Here is a 25,026-nt window from a genome sequence, read left to right on the forward strand (position 1 = left end):
TCAACCATCTACTATGAGAGAGGTGGAAGGGATTTTAAGCTCTGGAATGGGTTCTAGACCTCCTCATATCCAATATGTTATGGAGGACTATGGATCATCATTGTTTTACGAAAGAAAGCCTGTTGAGTGTATGACATGTAATAAGTTCTGGCCAACTGCAGGATATATACTCATTCAGTTTGCACTCCAGCCTCTGGGCAAATAGAACAAGTACAAATTTTGAGAAGTGGATTATAAGAAAAACGGGCAAAATAATGAATGTACATTGTATTCTTGCACCATGCTTACCTGGTTTAATGTGATTCTTGACCACCATTATTGTATTGCGCATTTCAAATACACAGTATTCGCTTCTATTGTGGTAATGCTAGGCAAGAATAATTGGACTATATACCATAGAAAGTGTTTGAGAGCTAATAACACAGCGTCTCACTGCCAGCCATGTGCTAATCATATTCACTTTAGTTTCGTAAAATTATTTTTTGTTTTGTTTTCTCTTAAGTCTTCAGAAAATTCTTGCTTTGCCATCCTTGGAAGAAGTATTGAATCCTGCACAGATCAAACCTGGGCATATCATGTATAATATGACGCATACGAGTAAACATGGAGTAGTCGTTCTGCTAGATAAAACAGGTTTGATTCTTTTACATATGTTTTAATGCAGATCAGTTGCTTTAGTGATTTTACACTTTTTAAAAAAAATTTCTCCTGTTAAGTGTGGTCAGTCCACGGGTCATCATTACTTCTGGGATATTATCTCCTCCCCTACAGGAAGTGCAAGAGGATTCACCCAGCAGAGCTGCTATATAGCTCCTCCCCTCTACGTCACCTCCAGTCATTCTCTTGCACCCAACGAATAGATAGGATGTGTGAGAGGACTGTGGTGATTTAATTAGTTTATTACCTTCAATCAAAAGTTTATTTTATAATAGCACCGGAGTGTGTTATTCATTCTCTGGTAGAATTTGAAGAAGAATCTACCTGAGTTTTTTTCTATGATTTTAGCCGGAGTAGTTAAGATCATATTGCTGTTTCTCGTCCATCTGAGGAGAGGTAAACTTCAGATCAGGGGACAGCGGGCAGATTAATCTGCAAAGAGGTATGTAGCAGTTTGTGATTTTCTGACATGGAATTGATGAGAAAATCCTGCCATACCGTTATGTCAACTCAGCCTTAAATGCAGTAGATGTAGCTGGTATCAGGCTGTCATGTATGTATATTTTATACTTCAGTATTCTGGGGAATGGTACTTCACTGGATTTATACTGTATGCATAGATTTTACCTAATTTGCAGGGACTTGCAATAGGTTTTAAATAACAATTAATTTATTGAGGTTAAACGTTTTTTTGCTGGCATGTAAAAACGTTTATTTCTCTGAGGTACTGGGTGAAAAAATGTTGTGGGCACTATTTTTTCCACTTGGCAATAGTTGTTTAATTTAAAGCAGTTCACTGATCTCTCTCACTGTTATGTGTGAGGGGGAGGGGCCATTTTTGGCGCTTTTACTACGCATCAAAAAATTCAGTCAGAGGTTCATTTTCTTCCTGCATGATCCGGTTCATCTCTACAGAACTCAGGGATCTTCAAAGCCTTTTTTGAGGGAGGTAATCATCACAGCAGAGCTGTGAAGAGTGTAGCTGACTGTGATAAAAAACGTTTATTTGTGTATTTTTTCTGCTGCCAGGGTTAGTTATCCTTTGCTAATGGGAACAATCCTTTGCTAAAATTGTATATTTCTTACAAAGATTTGATGCTATAACTTAATTGTTTTCAACTGTCATAATTTTTTCTGTGCTTCTTATAGGCACAGTTCGTTTTCATATAATTGTAAATTACTTGAAAAAGCATTTCCAAGTTGCTAGTTAATTGCTAGTGTGTTAAACATGTCTGATTCAGAGGAAGATACATGTGTTATATGTACTAATGCCAAAGTGGAGCCCAATAGAAATTTATGTACTAACTGTATTGATGCTACTTTAAATAAAAGTCAATCTGTACAAATTGAACATATTTCACCAGACAACGAGGGGAGAGTTATGCCGACTAACTCGCCTCACGTGTCAGTACCTGCATCTCCCGCTCGGGAGGTGCGTGATATTGTAGCGCCAAGTACATCTGGGCGGCCATTTCAAATCACATTACAGGATATGGCTACTGTTATGACTGAAGTTTTGGCTAAATTACCAGAACTTAGAGGCAAGCGTGATCACTCTGGGGTGAGAACAGAGTGCGCTGATAATATTAGGGCCATGTCAGACACTGCGTCACAGGCGGCAGAACATGAGGACGGAGAACTTCATTCTGTGGGTGACGGTTCTGATCCAAACAGATTGCATTCAGATATTTCAAATTTTAAATTTAAGCTGGAAAACCTCCGTGTATTACTAGGGGAGGTGTTAGCGGCTCTGAATGATTGTAACACAGTTGCAATACCAGAGAAAATGTGTAGGTTGGATAAATATTTTGCGGTACCGGCGAGTACTGATGTTTTTCCTATACCTAAGAGACTTACTGAAATTATTACTAAGGAGTGGGATAGGCCCGGTGTGCCGTTCTCACCTCCTCCGATATTTAGAAAAATGTTTCCAATAGACGCCACCACACGGGACTTATGGCAAACGGTCCCTAAGGTGGAGGGAGCAGTTTCTACTTTGGCTAAGCGTACCACTATCCCGGTGGAGGATAGCTGTGCCTTTTCAGATCCAATGGATAAAAAATTAGAGGGTTACCTTAAGAAAATGTTTGTTCAACAAGGTTTTATATTGCAACCTCTTGCATGTATTGCGCCTGTCACGGCTGCAGCAGCATTTTGGTTTGAGTCTCTGGAAGAGACACTTGAATCATCTACACTAGATGAGATTACACTCAAACTTAGAACCCTTAAGTTAGCTAACTCATTTATTTCAGATGCCGTAGTACATTTAACTAAACTTACGGCTAAGAATTCCGGATTTGCCATTCAGGCACGCAGAGCGCTGTGGCTAAAATCCTGGTCAGCTGATATTACTTCTAAATCTAAATTGCTTAATATACCCTTCAAGGGGCAGACCTTATTCGGGCCCGGTTTGAAGGAGATTATCGCTGACATTACAGGAGGTAAAGGCCATGCCCTGCCTCAGGACAAAGCCAGACCTAGGGCTAGACAGTCTAATTTTCGTTCCTTTCGTAATTTTAAAACAGGAACAGCATCAGCTTCCTCTGCACCAAAACAGGAAGGAGCTGTTGCTCGCTACAGACAAGGCTGGAGACCTAACCAGTCCTGGAACAAGGGCAAGCAGGCCAGGAAACCTGCTGCTGCCCCTAAGACAGCATGAATCGAGGGCCCCCGATCCGGGACCGGATCTAGTAGGGGGCAGACTTTCTCTCTTCGCCCAGGCTTGGGCAAGAGATGTTCAGGATCCCTGGGCGTTAGAGATCATATCTCAGGGATACCTTCTGGACTTCAAATCCTCTCCCCCAAGAGGGAGATTTCATCTGTCAAGGTTGTCAACAAACCAAATAAAGAAAGAAGCGTTCCTACGCTGCGTACAAGATCTTTTATTAATGGGAGTGATCCATCCAGTTCCGCGGTCGGAACAAGGACAAGGGTTTTACTCAAATCTGTTTGTAGTTCCCAAAAAAGAGGGAACTTTCAGGCCAATCTTGGATTTAAAGATCCTAAACAAATTCCTAAGAGTTCCATCGTTCAAGATGGAAACGATTCGAACAATTTTGCCCATGATCCAAGAGGGTCAGTACATGACCACAGTGGATTTAAAGGATGCTTACCTTCACATACCGATTCACAGAAATCATTACCGGTATCTAAGGTTTGCCTTTCTAGACAGGCATTACCAGTTTGTAGCTCTTCCATTCGGATTGGCTACGGCTCCAAGAATCTTCACAAAGGTTCTGGGTACTCTTCTGGCGGTACTAAGACCGCGAGGAATTTCGGTAGCTCCGTACCTAGACGACATTCTGATACAAGCTTCAAGCTTTCAAACTGCCAAGTCTCATACAGAGTTAGTACTGGCATTTCTAAGGTCGCATGGATGGAAGGTGAACGAAAAGAAGAGTTCTCTCTTTCCACTCACAAGAGTTCCCTTCTTGGGGACTCTGATAGATTCTGTAGAAATGAAGATTTACCTGACAGAAGACAGGTTAACAAAGCTTCAAAATGCATGCCGGGTCCTTCATTCCATTCAACACCCGTCAGTAGCTCAATGCATGGAGGTGATCGGCTTAATGGTAGCGGCAATGGACATAGTACCTTTTGCACGCCTACATCTCAGACCGCTGCAATTGTGCATGCTAAGTCAGTGGAATGGGGATTACTCAGATTTGTCCCCCACTCTGAATCTGAATCAAGAGACCAGAAATTATCTTCTATGGTGGCTTTATCGTCCACACCTGTCCAGGGGAATGCCATTCAGCAGGCCAGACTGGACAATTGTAACAACAGACGCCAGCCTTCTAGGTTGGGGCGCTGTCTGGAATTCTCTGAAGGCTCAAGGACTATGGAATCAGGAGGAGAGTCTCCTTCCAATAAACATTCTGGAATTGAGAGCAGTTCTCAATGCCCTTCTGGCTTGGCCCCAGTTAACAACTCGGGGGTTCATCAGGTTTCAGTCGGACAACATCACGACTGTAGCTTACATCAACCATCAGGGAGGGACAAGAAGCTCCCTAGCAATGATGGAAGTATCAAAGATAATTCGCTGGGCAGAGTCTCACTCTTGCCACCTGTCTGCAATCCACATCCCGGGAGTGGAGAACTGGGAGGCGGATTTCTTAAGTCGTCAGACTTTTCATCCGGGGGAGTGGGAACTTCATCCGGAGGTCTTTGCCCAGATACTTCGACGTTGGGGCAAACCAGAGATAGATCTCATGGCGTCTCGTCAGAACGCCAAGCTTCCTCGCTACGGGTCCAGATCCGGGAGCGGTTCTGATAGATGCTTTGACAGCACCTTGGACCTTCGGGGTGGCTTATGTGTTTCCACCCTTCCCGATGCTTCCTCGATTGATTGCCAGAATCAAACAGGAGAGAGCATCAGTGATTCTAATAGCACCTGCATGGCCACGCAGGACTTGGTATGCAGATCTAGTGGACATGTCATCCTGTCCGCCTTGGTCTCTACCTCTGAAACAGGACCTTCTGATCCAGGGTCCATTCAAACATCAAAATCTAACTTCTCTGAAGCTGACTGCTTGGAAATTGAACGCTTGATTTTATCAAAACGTGGTTTTTCTGAGCCAGTTATTGATACCTTAATACAGGCTAGGAAGCCTGTTACCAGAAGGATTTACCATAAAATATGGCGTAAATACTTATATTGGTGCGAATCCAAGAGTTACTCATGGAGTAAGGTTAGGATTCCAAGGATATTGTCTTTTCTACAAGAAGGTTTAGAAAAGGGGTTATCCGCTAGTTCTTTAAAGGGACAGATTTCAGCTCTGTCCATTCTTTTACACAAACGTCTGTCAGAAGTTCCGGACGTTCAAGCTTTTTGTCAGGCTTTAGCTAGGATCAAGCCTGTGTTTAAAACTGTTGCTCCGCCATGGAGTTTGAACTTAGTTCTTAATGTTTTACAGGGTGTTCCGTTTGAACCCCTTCATTCCATTGATATCAAGTTGTTATCTTGGAAAGTTCTGTTTTTAATGGCTATTTCCTCGGCTCGAAGAGTTTCTGAGTTATCTGCCTTACATTGTGATTCTCCTTATCTGATTTTTCATTCAGACAAGGTAGTTCTGCGTACTAAACCTGGGTTCCTACCTAAGGTGGTCACTAACAGGAATATCAATCAGGAGATTGTTGTTCCATCTTTGTGTCCTAATCCTTCCTCGAAGAAGGAACGTCTGCTACACAATCTAGATGTAGTCCGTGCCCTGAAATTTTATCTACAGGCAACTAAGGATTTTCGTCAAACGTCTTCCCTGTTTGTCGTTTATTCTGGTCAGAAGAGAGGTCAAAAAGCTTCGGCTACCTCTCTCTCTTTTTGGCTTCGTAGCATAATACGATTAGCCTATGAGACTGCTGGACAGCAGCCTCCTGAAAGGATTACAGCTCATTCTACTAGAGCTGTGGCTTCCACTTGGGCCTTTAAGAATGAGGCTTCTGTTGAACAGATTTGCAAGGCTGCAACTTGGTCTTCTCTTCATACTTTTTCCAAATTTTACAAATTTGACACTTTTGCTTCTTCGGAGGCTGTTTTTGGGAGAAAGGTTCTTCAGGCAGTGGTTCCCTCCGTATAAAGAGCCTGCCTATCCCTCCCGTCATCCGTGTACTTTTGCTTTGGTATTGGTATCCCAGAAGTAATGATGACCCGTGGACTGACCACACTTAACAGGAGAAAACAAAATTTATGCTTACCTGATAAATTCATTTCTCCTGTAGTGTGGTCAGTCCACGGCCCGCCCTGTTTTTTTTATGGCAGGTTTAAAAAAAATGTTTTGGATTATACTCCAGTCACCACTACACCCTTGGGCTTCTCCTTTCTCGTTGGTCCTTTGGTCGAATGACTGGAGGTGACGTTGAGGGGAGGAGCTATATAGCAGCTCTGCTGGGTGAATCCTCTTGCACTTCCTGTAGGGGAGGAGATAATATCCCAGAAGTAATGATGACCCGTGGACTGACCACACTACAGGAGAAATGAATTTATCAGGTAAGCATAAATTTTGTTTTTTTTTTAATGGTGCAATATTGACTGCTTATTTCAGATGACCTTCCTCATTGGGTTCTGTCTGCTATGAAGTGCCTTGCAAACTGTGAGTATTGTAAAGTTATTTATTGATTTGACAAAGGGTGATTGTTTCAACACCATATTCAAGTAATTAGTCTGGAGATGTGACAAAATACTGCATAATAGAATACTAGATCCAAGGATTACAATATTCCATGGCTACAATATAGCAACACATTTATACATGTATTTCTTTTACAAGATATGACGAGTCCATGGATTTCATCCTTATGGGATATCGCCTCCTGGTCAGCAGGAGGAGACAGAGCACCACAGCAGAGCTGTATATATAGCTCCTCCCTTCCCTCCCACTCCAGTCATTCTCTTTGCCTGTGTTAGTGATAGGAAAAGGCAGAGTGAGGTGTTAGTTATAGTTTCTTCAATCAAGAGTTTATTATTTTTAAAGTAGTGCCACAGTGTGCTACTTTGTTCTGGGGTTTAGCCTAGACCAAATCAATCTCTCTTCAGTGCAAAAAGAGAAGCATTTGGTGGCTTCAAAGCAATGGGAAATTGTGGGACATTATTCTCACTGCGCCTCCCATGGATTGTATGCTGCCCTTTTAGAGGAAAAATCTGAGAGATCTTACTCAGTGTTTTTCCTTGTTAGTCTCAGGTCCATGTGAGCAGTAGGACTTCATACGCCTGGGAGCTGCCTTTGCTGTCGGCAGTTGGAGGTAAGTGCCATTTTTATTTCCTGGGCATAGAAGAATAGAAATGGGCTCAGATGACATTGGCCACTCTCTTAGTGAGAAGGGCTCCTTATTCAGGTATGTGCTTTCTCCTTCCTGGGAGAAAAGTCTAGGCAGCTGTATTTTAATTCCCCTGGGGTTCCCCTTGTAATTTTTTTCCCGGCGGTTGCATGTGAGAGCAATGCCGACTGGTTGATTCTGTGTATTGTTAACCGCTTTTCTCCCTAGGTAATGGAGAGGGTACTTGCGGTTATACTGTGGTTATTGGGGCATTTGGTTACATCTCCCGGCGGTTAAGATGGCGACCGGGAGATGTCTGTGTATGGTACTGTATACGCCCACAAAGGGCGGTCCTTGGGGACACTTTGACTTTACACGCCTTTTTTTTTTTCTCTCCCGGGTCATTACATTTTAGCATGACGCAGGGAGGTGTCTATTGTGCTTATGTCTGTGATGTGGGACAATATATTTACATGGGGCTTATGTATGCTCTCCTGGCGGTTCTCTAAGTCTTCCTTGCCGCCCGGGAGTTGTCCGTTACGTCACCGCCCAGCAGGGGCGGTCTTTAGGACGCCATTTAATTGACGTGTTCAGTATTTCTCTCGACAGTGTCATTAAAACCAATACCAACCGTGAGATAGGTTGTATTCTTAGTGTGCACAGACACATGTTTCCCTACTGTAGGCTTACTTGACGACGGGCAAAATAAGTCGGATCGTAGCCTTTTTTCCCCTGTTGCGGTGAGGAGTCTGGAAAATGGCTTGGATCATTCCGCTCTAAACAGGGATACTACCAAGGGGTGTTGAGAGCTGGCAGTTTACGCTAGTTTTGCCCTATTGGGTTTTCTGCAGGATATGGAATAAAATAAAAGAGAAAAGTGTGTTTTTCTGTTTAAAATTTAAAGTGACAGTCGCATGTTTTCATATATTCAATTCTGACCTAATTACTCCTTCCTCAGCTATGGCTGTTAGGAGTCTGGTAATTCTGCGCAAGCCATTCCAAAGTTGTTTTATAAGATTGTGTATAACTTAATTTTTGACACACAGGCAGTGCTCTGCGGTGGTTTGCAAAGACGTTGCCTTTGATGTACATAGTAATGTTTTGTTACTACTTTATTACTATGATTATAAGATGGATTGTTTTTTTCTGCACGGCAGAAATAAATCGTACTTTTACAATTTAAAGTGACAGTGCAAATAATAAAAAAAAAAAAAAAAAAAAAAAGGTGTACCTTTTTCTTAAGGGTCTTATGACTGTTTGTTTCGTCATCCATTGTGAGAATAGGATGATATAACAACACGCTATAATATGTTACTTTAAGATTTAAAGGACAAGTAACTTTTTTCAACTGTTTGTTTGTTAATTCTTCCTTTGTGATGTGGATAACACAAGCAGAGATAACATGAGCAGCGCCTTGCGACTCTTACGGGTGATTTGCCGCGCTTTACAAGTACCCAATACATACATATGTATTTCATTAAAGAAACAGTATCTCTTACTATGGGTAGATTTAGTTCCTTTTGCACCCTTTATTGAAATAAACTGGCGCCTTGCCTAAATCCTAAAATAGGCAGGTACCCAAATTTGCATGTACATTTCTGAAGCTGGTGATGCACTATTACACGCGACTGTTATTTGCTTTTGTATAATAAGTAAATAGTCTGTTATAACAGTCAGGGTCATTTTTATTAGGACCTTACTGTTGTTCCTTGGTGTGCATTCCTCCTTTGTGACTTAGGATGGAACAGCAGCACGCAACAATTTCAACTCTTAACTTAGCTGTTTCAGTTATAAAATTTCTGATATTTCCTTGCAGACGTGGTCGGCGGCTAAGAGTTCGGGATTTCCGTCTTAGCATGCAGTGCCTTATGGTTGAATTTTTGATCTACAGATGTGTCAGCTAAAATCGTTTTTGACGATTCCTTGCAAAGGGAGGACCCTGTTTGGGCCTATCTTGAAGGAAATTATTTCTGACATTACAGGAGGTAAGGGTCTCCTCCTCCCTCAAGTTAAAACATCTAAGCAAAGGGCACGACAGAGTAATTTAAGTTTCTTTCGAAATTTCAAGGGAGTCCCCTCTTCCACTGTACAGGAAGGGAATTATTCACAAACTTGGAACTTGGTTAACCAATCCAAGAAGCCTGCTGCTGCTACCAAGACAGCATGAAGAGGTGGCCCTCGATCAGGGACCGGATCTCGTAGGGGGCAGACTTCTCTCTTTGTCCAGGCTTGGATAAAGAGACGTTCAGGATCCCTGGACACTCGAAATCGTGTTTCAAGGGTACCAGTTGGAGTTCGACTTCCTTCCCCAGAGGAAGGCTTCTTCTTTCATGGTTGTCTATCGACCAGATAAAAAGAGAGGCGTTCTTACATTGTGTAATAGATCTCTCCTCCATGGGCGTAATTTGTCCCGTTCCAATACAGGAACAGGGGCAGGGGTTTTTACTCTAACCTTTTTTGTGGTCTCAAAAAAGAGGGTACGTTCGGACACATTTTAGATATCAAGAGTCTAAACAACTTTCTCAGAGTTCCATCCTTCAAGATGGAGACTATTCGGACAATTCTTCCATTGATCCAGGAGGGTCAATATATGACTACCATGGACTTAAAGGATGCATATCTTCATATTCCTATCCACAGAGATCATCACAAGTTCCTGAGGTTTGCCCTTCTGGACAAACATTTTCTATTTGTGGCCTTTCCGTTCGGACTGGCCACGGCACCCAGAATCTACAAGGGTTCTAGGGTCTTTGCTGGCGGTTCTCAGGCCGCAGGGCATTGCAGTGGCGCCTTATCTGGACGATATTCTGATCCAGGCGTCGTCTTATCAACTGACGAAGTCTCATACCGACTTTCTCTCCTTTTTAAGGACTCATGGGTGGAAGGTGAATCTAGAAAAGAGTTCTCTAATTCCACAGACGAGGGTTCCTTTCCTGGGAACTCTAATATAGACTTTATCCATGAAGATCTTTTTGACGGAAGTCAGAAAGTTAAAGATTATGCAAATTTGTCTCCTCAAATAGACCTTGATCAGGAGACAAGGGGCTCCTTTCTTTGGTGGATGTCGCCAGATCATCTGTCCCAAGGGACGTGCTTCCACAGACCCTCATGGGTGATAGTGACAACGGACGCCAGCCTACTAAGATGGGGCGCAGTCTGGAATTCCCTGAAGGCTCAGGGTGTGTAGACTCGGTCGGAGTCTTTACTTCCATTCAATATTCTGGAGTTGAGGGCAATATTCAATGTTCTTCAGGCTTGGCCTCAGTTGGCTTCGGCCAAATTCATCTGATTTCAGTCGAACAACATCACGACTGTGGCTTACATCAATCATCAGGGAGGAACAAGGAGTTCCTTAGCGATGACAGAAGTATCCAAAATAATTCAGTGGGTGGAGGCTCACTCTTGTTATCTGTCATTCTACATCCCAGGGGTAGTCAACTGGGAAGCGGATTTTTTGAGCAGACAGACGTTTCATCCGGGGGAATGGGATCTTCATCCGGAGGCCTTGCCACCCTTATTCTCAGATGGGGCAGACCGGAGATGGAGCTTATGGCATCTCGTCAGAATACCAAGCTCCCGAGATACGGATCAGGCCAAACTGATAGATGCCTTGGCAGCGCCTTGGTCGTTCAACCTAGCTTATGTGTTTCCACCGTTTGCTCTCCTTCCCCAGGTGATTGCTCGGATCAAAAAGGAGAGGACTTTGGTGATCCTCATCGCTCCTGCGTGGCCTTGCAGGACTTGGTATACCGATTCCATTGAGGCAGGACCTTTTATTTCAGGGACCCTTCCATCATCCGAATCTAGTTTCTCTGCAGCTGACTGCTTGGAGATTGAACGCTTGATTTTATCTAAGCGAGGGTTCTCTGATTCGGTCATTGATAATTTGATTCAAGCACGTAAGCCTGTTACTAGAAAGATTTACCATAAGATATGGCGTAAATATCTCTATTGGTGCAAATCCAAGGGCTACTCATGGAGTAGGGTTAGGATTCAAAGGATTTTATCTTTTCTCCATGAAGGATTGGAGAAAGGGTTGTCAACAAGTTCCTTAAAGGGACAGATTTCTGCTTTGTCTGTTTTGCTACACAAACGTCTGGCAGATGTTCAATTTTTTTCGTCAGGCTCTGACTAGAATCAGGCCTGTGTTTAGACCAATTGCTCCTCCTTGGAGTTTGAATTTAGTTCTTAATGTTCTTCAAGGGGTTCCGTTTGAACCTATGCATTCCATAGATATTAAAGGGACAGTTCACTCAAAAATTTTCTCCCCTTTAATTTGTTCCCAATGATCCACTTTACCTGCTGGAGTGTATTAAATTGCTTACAAGTAGCTCCTTTACCCTTATATGAGCATTTGAAATAGTTGATTTAGCATGTGGTATCCCCACCTATTCTGAAAGTTTGTGGCCGCAGGTCCAAGCTATAGATAAGCTTTGTAAACACAGCCAGCAGAAGAAATTTACAATCCCAGTAGGATATAGCAGAGATAAGGTAATGCAATGTTGATTTTCCATTGTTCTCTCCAAGTACTGGTGATTGTTTTATGGACAGATATAAGATAAAGAAGCAGGTATATGTGCACAATGTGATACAGTAATGAGATATGATTATACCTACAAGCTCAACCCATTTTATTAGGTTGTGGCTTCAAAACACAAAATCAGAGCTTTAACATTCACAAATAAACCTTAAAAAGCAATTTTTCATACATTTTTTACTCTGCAGTTGGTAATAAAAGCAATTGTAAACACATTGAGGGAAAAACTATTTTACAGTATACTGTCCCTTTAAGTGGTTATCTTGGAAAGTTTTATTTCTGCTTGCTATTTCTTCTGCTTGCAGAGTTTGAGCTTTCAGCTTTACAATGTGATTCTCCTTATCTTCTTTTCCATTCTGATAAGGTGGTGTTACGTACTAAACCTGGTTTCCTTCCTACGGTTGTTTCTAATAAGAATATTAATCGGGAAATTGTTGTTCCTTCCTTGTGTCCTAATCCTTCTAAGAAGGAGCGTCTGTTACATAACTTGGACGTGGTCCATGCCCTGAAGTTTTACTTGCAGGCGGCTAAAGATTTTCGTCAATCATCTTCATTATTTGTTGTTTTTTCCGGAAAACGTAGGGGTCAGAAAGCTACGGCTACCTCCCTTTCTTTTTTGCTTAAGAGTATCCTCGTTTTGCATATGAGACTGCTGGACAGCAGTCTCCTGAAAGAATTACGGCTCATTCTACTAGGGCTGTGGCTTCCTCATGGGCATTTTAAAAATGATGCTTTTGTTGAACAGATTTGCAAGGCTGCAACTTGGTTGTCTCTTCACATTTTTTCCAAATTTTACAAATTTGATACTTTTGCCTCGTCCGAGGCTGTTTTAGGAGAAAGGTTCTTCAAGCAGTGGTGCCTTCCGTTTAGGTTCCTGTCTTGTCCCTCCCTTTCATCAGTGTCCTATAGCTTTGGTATTGTATCCCATAAGTAAGGATGAAATCCGTGGACTAGTCATATCTTGTAAAAGAAAAGGAAATTTATGCTTACCTGATACATTTTATTTCTTTTACGATATGACGAGTCCACGGACCCCCCTGTCATTTTCTAAGACAGGTCTTTATTTTTGTTAAACTTCAGTCACCTCTGCACCTTGGCTTTTCTTTTCTCTTTCTAACTTCGGTGGAATGACTGGAGTGGGAGGGAAGGGAGGAGCTATATATACAGCTCTGCTGTGGTGCTCTTTGCCTCCTCCTGCTGACCAGGAGGCGATATCCCATAAGTAAGGATGAAATCTGTGGACTCGTCATATCGTAAAAGAAATACATTTATCAGGTAAGCATAAGTTTCCTTTTATTGAGGATGAAAAACAATCGTATACTACTAAATATGAATTTTATAAAAAAAAAAAAACTTAAAATTGAGTTACTTGTAGCTAACAAGTATCTCTTGCTATTTAATTTAATCACAGGTTTTATCAATTATGGGAGTATTTATTTAGTTTTTACTATTCTTATATATATATATAATTTGTTATGCAGAAAAAACCTTTTGCAATATACTTTTATTATTTTACCACTTTTTTTTTTTTTATTCTCATTTAAAAGTGAGATTTCAGACTTTAATGCTATATTGCTCTAGTGTCCCATTTATAAGGTCTCTATTTGGCCCCAACAGAGAAGGAAACCTAAGTTGTAATATGGCAGTGCCCATTGCTTTATGGATATTAAATCTTTACACTTTTCAATATTTAAACAAACAATATACTTTTTAAGAATGCATCTGCATGTTACCTGAGGGTATTACTGACCTTGAATACGTCATTTAATTTAGTGTTTAATGTCCCTAAAAAAACAAGACGTTTCCTAGTTAGGTTATGAATGGGGATGCACCGAAATTTCGGCCGCAGAAAGTTTCGGCCGAAAATGGCATTTTTGGCTATTTCGGTTTTCTTTTTTTTTAGCCTGTTATTTTCGGTAAAATTATTGTGTAGCATGTTTCAAATTTGATGCTAGCCTAGAGCTGCTGTTTAAGTTTATTATTTTACTTACTGTTCTGCATATAATGAGTTTTCTAGGACTATACTGTACTTTATTTGGATGATTAGTAAAAAAAAAAAAACCTGTTCAATATGATTCTGTTACATAGAACTAAATGAAGAATAATACAATATATTGATATTTATAATTGTTTTAAGTAAGGATGCACCAAAATTTTGGTCGCAGAAACATTTTGGCCGAAAATGGCATTATTGTTTGCCTGTTTTTTTTTTTCTTGGTAAAATTATTGTGTAGCATATTATTGTTTTAAGATATTTTTGTCCAATTTTAGTGTGTTACTTTCAATAAAAGTGTGGGATTTTTTTATTGGCTCTAATTATGCAAAAAAACAATAATTTGAAAAAATAGATTTTCGGTATCAGTTTCGGTTTTCGGCCAAGTGCATCCCGGATTTTCGGATTCGGTTTCGGTCCAGAATTTCCATTTCGGTGCATCACTAGTTATGAACAAGAGATGACATTGCCTTATTTGGTGAATCTAATCAGATCTTGTTACTGGACTAATCCCAGCTAGCAGCTGTAATTTTGTTAGCAAAAAATTATATGGTTTTGCAGCTTCTTATCTCTTTGAGACCAATAAAGGACAGATAAGTGGCAATGTTAGCTTGTAAAGTCTGCAGTGTGCACTTCCAATTCTCATAACTGCCAAACTCACAATTTTCTGAGTGATATTACAGAAAAGCGGGAAAATAACAAAATATAACACGTTTGCAATATACTTTTTTTGTTTTGTTGTGGGGTTTTTTGTAAAAAACAATTCCTAGGACCCAATGAGGTCAACTTGGAAAACAATGTTTCCTCTGCCTCGCCTGTATTCTGCCAAGGCTAAACTAATTTTAGCAATAACATCTTTGTTCACATGTCCCCTTATCTTTACAGGGCCAAGAAATGATATGAGCCAACCAACATATCCTGGATTTGAACGAGATGTTTTTAGGACCGTTGCTGATTATTTTCTGAATCTCCCTGATCCTTTACTTACATTTGAATATTATGAGCTGTTTGTTAATATTTTAGGTATGTATATTTACATCATTTAATGAGCCTCATGTTCAGTTACATGATTGCTCCACCAAGGTACTCCTGATTCTTAAATTTAGTATCCGTATAGGATTACGTCCTCAACACAGTCATGAAGTATAAATTTTGTACAGTATTGATGTACAAGTCTAATTGAGACTGCACTTGAATGTTTCACATGCCGCTGTTTTCTGCTGATGCTTTTTCGTAACATACCTTAACTGCTACTAACACTGCATTTTGGTTCAGCTTGATTTTTATTTATTTCTGTAAAAAATGCTAATTTGTATTTCATTCTCTAATAGTTGTATGTGGCTACATAACGGTTCCTCACAGGCATAAGGGGAAGCGTAAACTTCAGAATGATGGTTGTGGTCCACAACCACATAAAACTTTGCACTTAAGTGACGAAAACTTTTTCAAGTCCACTGAATGTCTCCTTTTAAGCTTGATACGTAAAGTGCCCAATGAAGAGGAAGAGGATGATGATGATAGTTTTGGGGAACTTTCCAGAGAAAATAAAGACTATGTTCTCCGTAAGGGATGCATAAAGAAAACACAGTTGTACAATGATCGCTCCAGAAGGTCCAGTGCAAGTGAGATGATTGGAGGAAGCTGCCAAAACCTCTCTGCTTCCAGGATTCGTGACGAAACCCTTTGTAAAATTAGAGTACGGAGTTGCTCTGTGGAGGGAATAATAAATTCTATTAATTCTGAGTTAAGTGATGCAGAGAATAAAATTTCAGAGCCAGACCCTGAGGTTCCAATGTGCTCTTCTCCAGAAGAGAAATGCATGAACTCTAGTGGCAAATGTAAGTCTATGTTTTCTCTTTATTCTGATGACCCAGCACAGAAACGGTACTCTCCAACTTTTAGTGAGAAAAGTGATTGTGATAATTTGCTCAACAAACCCGAACACACACAACTTTCTAGATCACAGAGCACAGGAGATTATCTTGGGACTTGTTCTAGTAGAAATGTCCCAGTTGCTGAGATTACTATCAAACCAAGCCAGTGTGCACCAGGTAGGATGCAGAACCATCTGACTGCTGGTGTGGGATGTGACCCTCAACATCTGGATATTACTGTCACAAAACGGTTATGCCAGAGTTCAGTGGAACTCTCCAATTGCACCCTTCCTCACACCTCTGTCTTGCCAGCTACTTCCCAAAACCGCAATGGCACGCAAAGTAAGAGCACTGTATTTCATGTGCATGACCCTGTCTGCTAATCTCTATTCCATCCTTCTAACAATCCACGTGTCTGTAGATTTAAAATGTTCTTCTATAAGTCCATACTTGCATCCTTATTTGCAAAACTGAAATGTCTTTGTTTTAATTTTCGAAGTAATTTTATTCAGTCCATTCCGTTTCTTATCAGTCTCATCTACGTACGGCTTCTTTAAATGTTTCTTATTGGCCAGCAGCTCCCCCTATGTAATGTTCCACTATTTTGTTTTAGCTGGTTGCGTTGATTGGATTGGTATAAATTCTTCACCTATTCTTGCACTATAGTTCTATGCTGGCAATAATGCTTAAATAAAAGGTATTTGTAGAAGAACATTTTAATTAGCAGAATGATGCATGTACTATCAAATCACTAACAAAATATTAGCATTTATATGTTTTAGAATTTTTAGATTTATAATTTTTTAATTCTATATTTTCAATGATGAAATATCTGCTATTTCACCGCAGCTGAGCTCAGTCTCCAGCACACTAGTAAACTTTCCTTTTCTTTCATGATTCAGATAGAGCTGCAACTTTCTAATTTACTCCTATTATCAATTTCTTCTGTTAAGTGTGATCAGTCCACGGGTCATCATTACTTCTGGGATATTACTCCTCCCCAACAGGAAGTGCAAGAGGATTCACCCAGCAGAGCTGCATATAGCTCCTCCCCTCTACGTCACTCCCAGTCATTCTCTTGCACCCAACGACTAGATAGGATGTGTGAGAGGACTATGGTGATTATACTTAGTTTTATATCTTCAATCAAAAGTTTGTTATTTTAAAATAGCACCGGAGTGTGTTATTATCTCTCTGGCAGAGTTTGAAGAAGAATCTACCAGAGTTTTTGTTATGATTTTAGCCGGAGTAGTTAAGATCATATTGCTGTTTCTCGGCCATCTGAGGAGAGGTAAACTTCAGATCAGGGGACAGCGGGCAGATGAATCTGCATAGAGGTATGTAGCAGTTTTTATTTTCTGACAATGGAATTGATGAGAAAATCCTGCCATACCGATATAATGTCATGTATGTATACTTTACACCTCAGTATTCTGGGGAATGGTACTTCACTAGAATTACACTGTAAGAAATACATAAAGCTGTTTAACAACTAGAGATTATGTTTAACGTTTTTGCTGGAATGTAAAATCGTTTTCATTTACTGAGGTACTGAGTGAATAAATGTTTGGGCACTATTTTTCCACTTGGCAGTTGCTTAATCTGTTTTTCTGACAGTTTCTGTTCTCCCTCACTGCTGTGCGTGAGGGGGAGGGGCCGTTTTTTTGGCGCTTTTACTGCATCAAATATTTCAGTCAGCAACTCATTGTATTCCCTGCATGATCCGGTTCATCTCTACAGAGCTCAGGGGTCTTCAAAACTTATTTTGAGGGAGGTAATTTCTCTCAGCAGAGCTGTGAGAATTATAGTTTGACTGAGATAAAAAACGTTTATTCTGTAATTTGTTTCCTGCTTTCAGAATTTATCTTTGCTAATGGGATTAAACCTTTGCTAAAGTTGTGTTGTTTACAAGGATTGAGGCTATAACTGTTTCAATTTATTAATTTTCAACTGTCATAGATCTTCTGTGCTTCTTAAAGGCACAGTACGTTTTAATATTATTCTAATTGAATTGTATTTCCAAGTTGCAAGTTTATTTGCTAGTGTGTTAAACATGTCTGATTCAGAGGATGATACCTGTGTCATTTGTTGCAATGCCAAAGTGGAGCCCAATAGAAATTTATGTACTAACTGTATTGATGCTACTTTAAATAAAAGTCAATCTGTACAAATTGAACAAATTTCACCAAACAACGAGGGGAGAGTTATGCCGACTAACTCGCCTCACGTGTCAGTACCTACATCTCCCGCTCAGAGGGAGGTGCATGATATTGTAGCGCCGAGTACATCTGGGCGGCCATTACAAATCACATTACAGGATATGGCTACTGTTATGACTGAGGTTTTGGCTAAATTACCAGAACTAAGAGGTAAGCGTGATCACTCTGGGGTGAGAACAGAGTGCGCTGATAATATTAGGGCCATGTCAGACACTGCGTCACAGGTGGCAGAACATGAGGACGGAGAACTTCATTCTGTGGGTGACGGTTCTGATCCAAACAGACTGGATTCAGATATTTCAAATTTTAAATTTAAACTGGAAAACCTCCGTGTATTACTAGGGGAGGTGTTAGCGGCTCTGAATGATTGTAACACAGTTGCAATACCAGAGAAAATGTGTAGGTTGGATAAATATTTTGCGGTACCGACGAGTACTGAGGTTTTTCCTATACCTAAGAGACTTACTGAAATTGTTACTAAGGAGTGGGATAGACCCGGTGTGCCGTTCTCACCCCCTCCGATATTTAGAAAAATGTTTCCAATAGACGCCACCACAAGGGACTTATGGCAAACGGTCCCTAAGGTGGAGGGAGCAGTTTCTACCTTAGCTAAGCGTACCACTATCCCGGTGGAGGATAGCTGTGCTTTTTCAGATCCAATGGATAAAAAGTTAGAGGGTTACCTTAAGAAAATGTTTGTTCAACAAGGTTTTATATTGCAACCCCTTGCATGCATTGCGCCGATCACGGCTGCAGCGGCATTCTGGATTGAGTCTCTGGAAGAGAACATTGGTTCAGCTACTCTGGACGACATTACGGACAGGCTTAGAGTCTTTAAACTAGCTAATTCATTCATTTCGGAGGCCGTAGTACATCTTACTAAACTTACGGCGAAGAATTCAGGATTCGCCATTCAGGCACGCAGGGCGCTGTGGCTAAAATCCTGGTCAGCTGATGTTACTTCTAAGTCTAAATTGCTTAATATACCTTTCAAAGGGCAGACCTTATTCGGGCCCGGGTTGAAAGAGATTATCGCTGACATTACAGGAGGTAAAGGCCATGCCCTGCCTCAGGACAAAGCCAAGACTAGACAGTCTAATTTTCGTTCCTTTCGTAATTTCAAAGCTGGAGCAGCATCAACTTCCTCTGCACCAAAACAGGAAGGAGCTGTTGCTCGCTACAGACAAGGCTGGAAACCTAACCAGTCCTGGAACAAGGGCAAGCAGACTAGGAAACCTGCTGCTGCCCCTAAGACAGCATGAATTGAGGGCCCCCGATCCGGGATCGGATCTAGTGGGGGGCAGACTTTCTCTCTTCGCCCAGGCTTGGGCAAGAGATGTTCAGGATCCCTGGGCGCTAGAGATAATATCTCAGGGATACCTTCTGGACTTCAAATACTCTCCTCCAAGAGAGAGATTTCATCTGTCAAGATTGTCAACAATCCAGACAAAGAAAGAGGCGTTTCTACGCTGCGTACAAGAGCTCTTGTTAATGGGAGTAATCCATCCAGTTCCACGATCGGAACAGGGACAGGGGTTTTACTCAAATCTGTTTGTGGTTCCCAAAAAAGAGGGAACTTTCAGACCAATCCTGGACTTAAAGATCCTAAACAAATTCCTAAGAGTTCCATCGTTCAAGATGGAGACTATTCGGACAATTTTACCTATGATCCAAGAGGGTCAGTACATGACCACTGTAGATTTAAAAGATACTTACCTTCACATACCGATTCACAAAGATCATTATCGGTACCTAAGGTTTGCCTTCCTAGACAGGCATTACCAGTTTGTGGCTCTTCCATTCGGATTGGCTACAGCTCCAAGAATCTTCACAAAGGTTCTGGGTGCTCTTCTGGCGGTACTAAGACCGCGGGGAATCTCGGTAGCTCCATACCTAGACGACATTCTGATACAAGCTTCAAGCTTTCAAACTGCCAAGTCTCATACAGAGTTAGTGCTGGCATTTCTAAGTTCACATGGATGGAAGGTGAACGAAAAGAAAAGTTCACTCGTTCCACTCACAAGAGTTCCCTTCCTGGGGACTCTTATAGATTCTGTAGAAATGAAGATTTACCTGACAGAGGACAGGCTAACAAGACTTCAAAGTGCTTGCCGCACCCTTCATTCCATTCAACACCCGTCAGTGGCTCAATGCATGGAGGGAATCGGCTTAATGGTAGCGGCAATGGACATAGTACCCTTTGCACGCTTACACCTCAGACCACTGCAACTGTGCATGCTAAGTCAGTGGAATGGGGATTACTCAGACTTATCCCCTTCTCTGAATCTGGATCAAGAGACCAGAAATTCTCTTCTATGGTGGCTTTCTCGGCCACATCTGTCCAGGGGGATGCCATTCAGCAGACCAGACTGGACAATTGTAACAACAGACGCCAGCCTTCTAGGTTGGGGTGCCGTCTGGAATTCTCTGAAGGCTCAGGGACAATGGAGTCAGGAGGAGAGTCTCCTGCCAATAAACATTCTGGAATTGAGAGCAGTTCTCAATGCCCTCCTGGCTTGGCCCCAGTTGACAACTCGGGGGTTCATCAGGTTTCAATCGGACAACATCACGACTGTAGCTTACATCAACCATCAGGGAGGGACAAGAAGCTCCCTAGCTATGATGGAAGTATCAAAGATAATTCTCTGGGCAGAGTCTCACTCTTGCCACCTGTCAGCAATCCACATCCCGGGAGTGGAGAACTGGGAGGCGGATTTCTTAAGTCGTCAGACTTTTCATCCGGGGGAGTGGGAACTTCATCCGGAGGTCTTTGCCCAAATACTTCGACGTTGGGGCAAACCAGAGATAGATCTCATGGCGTCTCGACAGAACGCCAAGCTTCCTCGTTACGGGTCCAGATCCAGGGATCCAGGAGCAGTCCTGATAGATGCTCTGACAGCACCTTGGGACTTCAGGATGGCTTACGTGTTTCCACCCTTCCCGTTGCTTCCGCGATTGATTGCCAGAATCAAACAAGAGAGAGCATCAGTGATTCTAATAGCACCTGCGTGGCCACGCAGGACTTGGTATGCAGACCTGGTGGACATGTCATCCTGTCCACCTTGGTCTCTACCTCTGAAACAGGACCTTCTGATACAGGGTCTCTTCAAACATCAAAATCTAACTTCTCTGAAGCTGACTGCTTGGAAATTGAACGCTTGATTTTATCAAGACGTGGGTTTTCTGAGTCAGTTATTGATACCTTAATACAGGCTAGGAAACCTGTTACCAGAAAGATTTACCATAAGATATGGCGTAAATACCTATATTGGTGTGAATCCAAAGGTTACTCTTGGAGTAAGGTTAGGATTCCTAGGATATTGTCTTTTCTACAAGAAGGTTTAGAAAAGGGTTTATCTGCTAGTTCATTAAAGGGACAGATCTCAGCTCTGTCCATTCTGTTACACAAACGTCTGTCAGAAGTTCCTGACGTCCAGGCTTTTTGTCAGGCTTTGACCAGGATTAAGCCTGTGTTTAAAACTGTTGCTCCACCATGGAGTTTAAACCTTGTTCTTAATGTTTTTCAGGGCGTTCCGTTTGAACCCCTTCATTCCATTGATATAAAGTTGTTATCTTGGAAAGTTCTATTTTTAATGGCTATTTCCTCGGCTCGAAGAGTCTCTGAATTATCAGCCTTACATTGTGATTCTCCTTATTTGATTTTTCATTCGGATAAGGTAGTCCTGCGTACTAAACCTGGGTTCTTACCTAAGGTAGTTACTAACAGGAATATCAATCAAGAGATTGTTGTTCCTTCTTTATGCCCAAATCCTTCTTCAAAGAAGGAACGTCTACTGCACAACCTGGATGTAGTCCGTGCTCTAAAATTTTACTTACAGGCAACTAAGGAATTTCGACAAACGTCTTCTCTGTTTGTCATTTACTCTGGGCAGAGGAGAGGTCAAAAAGCTTCCGCTACCTCTCTTTCTTTTTGGCTTCGTAGCATAATTCGTTTAGCTTATGAGACTGCTGGACAGCAGCCTCCTGAAAGAATTACAGCTCATTCTACTAGAGCTGTGGCTTCCACTTGGGCCTTCAAGAATGAGGCCTCTGTTGAACAGATTTGCAAGGCTGCAACTTGGTCTTCGCTTCATACTTTTTCCAAATTTTACAAATTTGACACTTTTGCTTCATCGGAGGCTATTTTTGGGAGAAAGGTTCTTCAGGCAGTGGTTCCTTCTGTATAAAGAGCCTGCCTATCCCTCCCGTCATCCGTGTACTTTTGCTTTGGTATTGGTATCCCAGAAGTAATGATGACCCGTGGACTGATCACACTTAACAGAAGAAAACATAATTTATGCTTACCTTATAAATTCCTTTCTTCTGTAGTGTGATCAGTCCACGGCCCGCCCTGTTTTTAAGGCAGGTAAATATTTTTTAATTTATACTCCAGTCACCACTTCACCCTTGGCTTTTCTTTTCTCGTTGGTCCTTGGTCGAATGACTGGGAGTGACGTAGAGGGGAGGAGCTATATGCAGCTCTGCTGGGTGAATCCTCTTGCACTTCCTGTTGGGGAGGAGTAATATCCCAGAAGTAATGATGACCCGTGGACTGATCACACTACAGAAGAAAGGAATTTATCAGGTAAGCATAAATTATGTTTTTTCTTTGTTCTCTTGCTATCTTTATTTTAAAAGCAGTAATGTAAATCTTAGCAGCCAGCCCATTTTAGGTTCAGCACCATGGATAGTGCTTCCTTATTGGAGGCTGACATTTACCCACTAATAAGCAAGCATAACTCAGGTTCTCAACCAAAAATGGTCCGGCTCCTATGCATCACATTCCTGCTTTTTAAATAAAGATAGCAAAAGAACAAAGAAAATTGATAATGGGAGTAAATTAGAAAGTTGCTTAAAATTGCTGCTCTATCTGAATCATGAAAGAAAAAAATTTGGGTTTAGTGTCCGTTTAATTAAAAGCTCATAAAACCGCATTAAGAAAATGCTTGAATGCGTTACCTATCCCTTTTTAAGCCCAGCAAAGCTGGTATGCTCCTGCGCAACAAGATGGTAGTGGAGGTAAATGCAGTCACTGGGCCAATCAGACATGGCACTTGTTTTTCATGGGATTTAACAAATAGTTCCATGCAAGCAATAGTGCAATATTAAAGGCCTGGATGCATTACAGCATTTTCTTATTGCACTTTTCTGTTCTGAATGTTTTGGAAGCCTCTGTCTGGCTGTTTTCTGGTATCACCACAGTGTGCTGTTTAAAGGGACAGCCGTATGCAATGATAACCTACTGTAATTTGTTAGAAATTTTATAGTTACAAGAATTCTCAATGGGAACTGTGTTTTAACCCTCATTAGAATTTCCTTTTAAAGAAAGAAGCTAATTCTTTGTCGTTTGGTACAGATATGAAAGTCATTTTCTTTTTATTTAATGACTCCGATATAGTAAACAAATAAACAGTAGTACATTATTATTATTATTTTTTTATGGTTCAGATAGATCATACAATTTTAAGAAATGTTTTAAGTTACTTCTGTTATCAAATTTTGCTTCATTCTCTTGATACTTTTTTGTAGGAGCAGCAATGCACTGCTGGGAGCTAGCTGAACACAGGTGAGCCAATGAGGCATATATGTGCAGCCACTAAAATGCTAGCTCCCAGTAGTAGAGGAGCCTACCTAGGTATGCATTTCAACATAGGATACTAAGACAATGAAGCAAATTAGATAAAAGTAAATTGGTAACCTGTTTAACATTTTCTGTCTGAATCATGTGTTGGTGGTGTTTTGTGGGGGCGGCACTTTAATTCTCTTTGGTACCCATTGTTGAAGGAGCAGCCAATGAGATACCAGATACCAAGAAAACAAGGCAAATTTAGATAATTTAAGTCAATTAGAAAGTTATAAAATTGCATGCTCTATCTGAATCATGAAAGTTGCTTGTTTTTTAAAAAAAATTATTTACTGTCCCTTATTAATCTGGGTGATTATCTTCCATAATGCTGTCTGTGATTCTGTAGTGATTACTGTGGTCTTTTGTGATTCTCCCATAAGCCCGGTCACTATTGATACACAGTGTAAAGTGTTTAGTTGATTTGTATTTATTCTTTAAAAGGTTTGTTGCAACCACACTTGGAGAGAGTCGCTATAGAAGCATTACAGCTCTGCTGTTTGTTGCTTCCTCCTGCGAACCGAAGAAAACTTCAGCTGCTGATGCGAATGATTTCTCGCATGAGTCAGAATGTTGATATGCCACGTCTTCACGATGCCATGGGAACTAGATCACTGGTGAGTTATCACAGATTATAGAGAGATTAACACAGGTTACTTTTGGTATAATAAAATATTGAGTAGTGTTAATGTGTTCCGCAGTATAAGTTGTTACCACCCCTCCCATGGTATAAAATGTGAATTCATGAACACAAGTCCAATTGAATTGTGTTATTAAAGAGATATTTGTACTTTTTGAAGTTAATTTTAAAACTTTATTTCAAAGCTACATATCTTATTTGGTCAACACTGTACCTTTAACAGCTGCTTTATAAATACATATTAATGCATTACAGAATATATGTATGTATGCGTGTATGTATTTTTTTGTGTGTGTATATGTGCCCCAAGGCAGAACATAGAGTGATCTGAGATGTCATCGCAGAAAATGCAGCATGTCTGCAGAAAGAACAGGAACTGTTAGCACTTTAACTTTTCAGTGCTGCTCCACATTAGGCTGTTCTTTTTAAACAGAGCTGTTCTCTGGCTGCATTGTATAAGTTTTCCTTAACACAGTGCACCCAGAGCAAAGTGCTGTTTGAAGACAACAGTCAAATATGCAGTAGTGCATTGATTGTTGTCTGGCTCTGAGATTTTTGCAAGCTCGTTCCCTAGCTTTTCACAGTCTGCAAAGCTGTTTTTCTCTGAATGTAAGATGTTTGTATGAGCAATGCAATTTCTTCTGTTATGTGTGATCAGTCCACGGGTCATCATTACTTCTGGGATATAACTCCTCCCCAACAGGAAATGCAAGAGGATTCACCCAGCAGA

The 25,026-nt window shown here is 41.1% G+C and overlaps 1 protein-coding gene across 2 annotated transcripts in view; it reads left to right on the forward strand.

Moving 5' to 3' along the window:
• DEPDC1 (DEP domain containing 1) overlaps window positions 1-25,026 on the forward strand; it is a 143,356-nt gene that overhangs the window by 48,697 nt on the left and 69,633 nt on the right. Inside the window, exons 5-9 of one of the 2 annotated variants that reach the window (XM_053693368.1) lie at window positions 503-633; window positions 6,699-6,746; window positions 14,826-14,963; window positions 15,272-16,156; window positions 24,101-24,273. In XM_053693368.1, the coding sequence (XP_053549343.1) occupies window positions 503-633; window positions 6,699-6,746; window positions 14,826-14,963; window positions 15,272-16,156; window positions 24,101-24,273 (1,375 nt within the window). The remainder of the gene's footprint in view (window positions 1-502; window positions 634-6,698; window positions 6,747-14,825; window positions 14,964-15,271; window positions 16,157-24,100; window positions 24,274-25,026) is intronic. The other variant, XM_053693369.1, reaches the window with a different exon arrangement.

The sequence above is a fragment of the Bombina bombina genome, chromosome 10, assembly GCF_027579735.1.
Source record: "Bombina bombina isolate aBomBom1 chromosome 10, aBomBom1.pri, whole genome shotgun sequence".
Classification (NCBI taxonomy): Eukaryota; Metazoa; Chordata; class Amphibia; order Anura; family Bombinatoridae; genus Bombina; species Bombina bombina.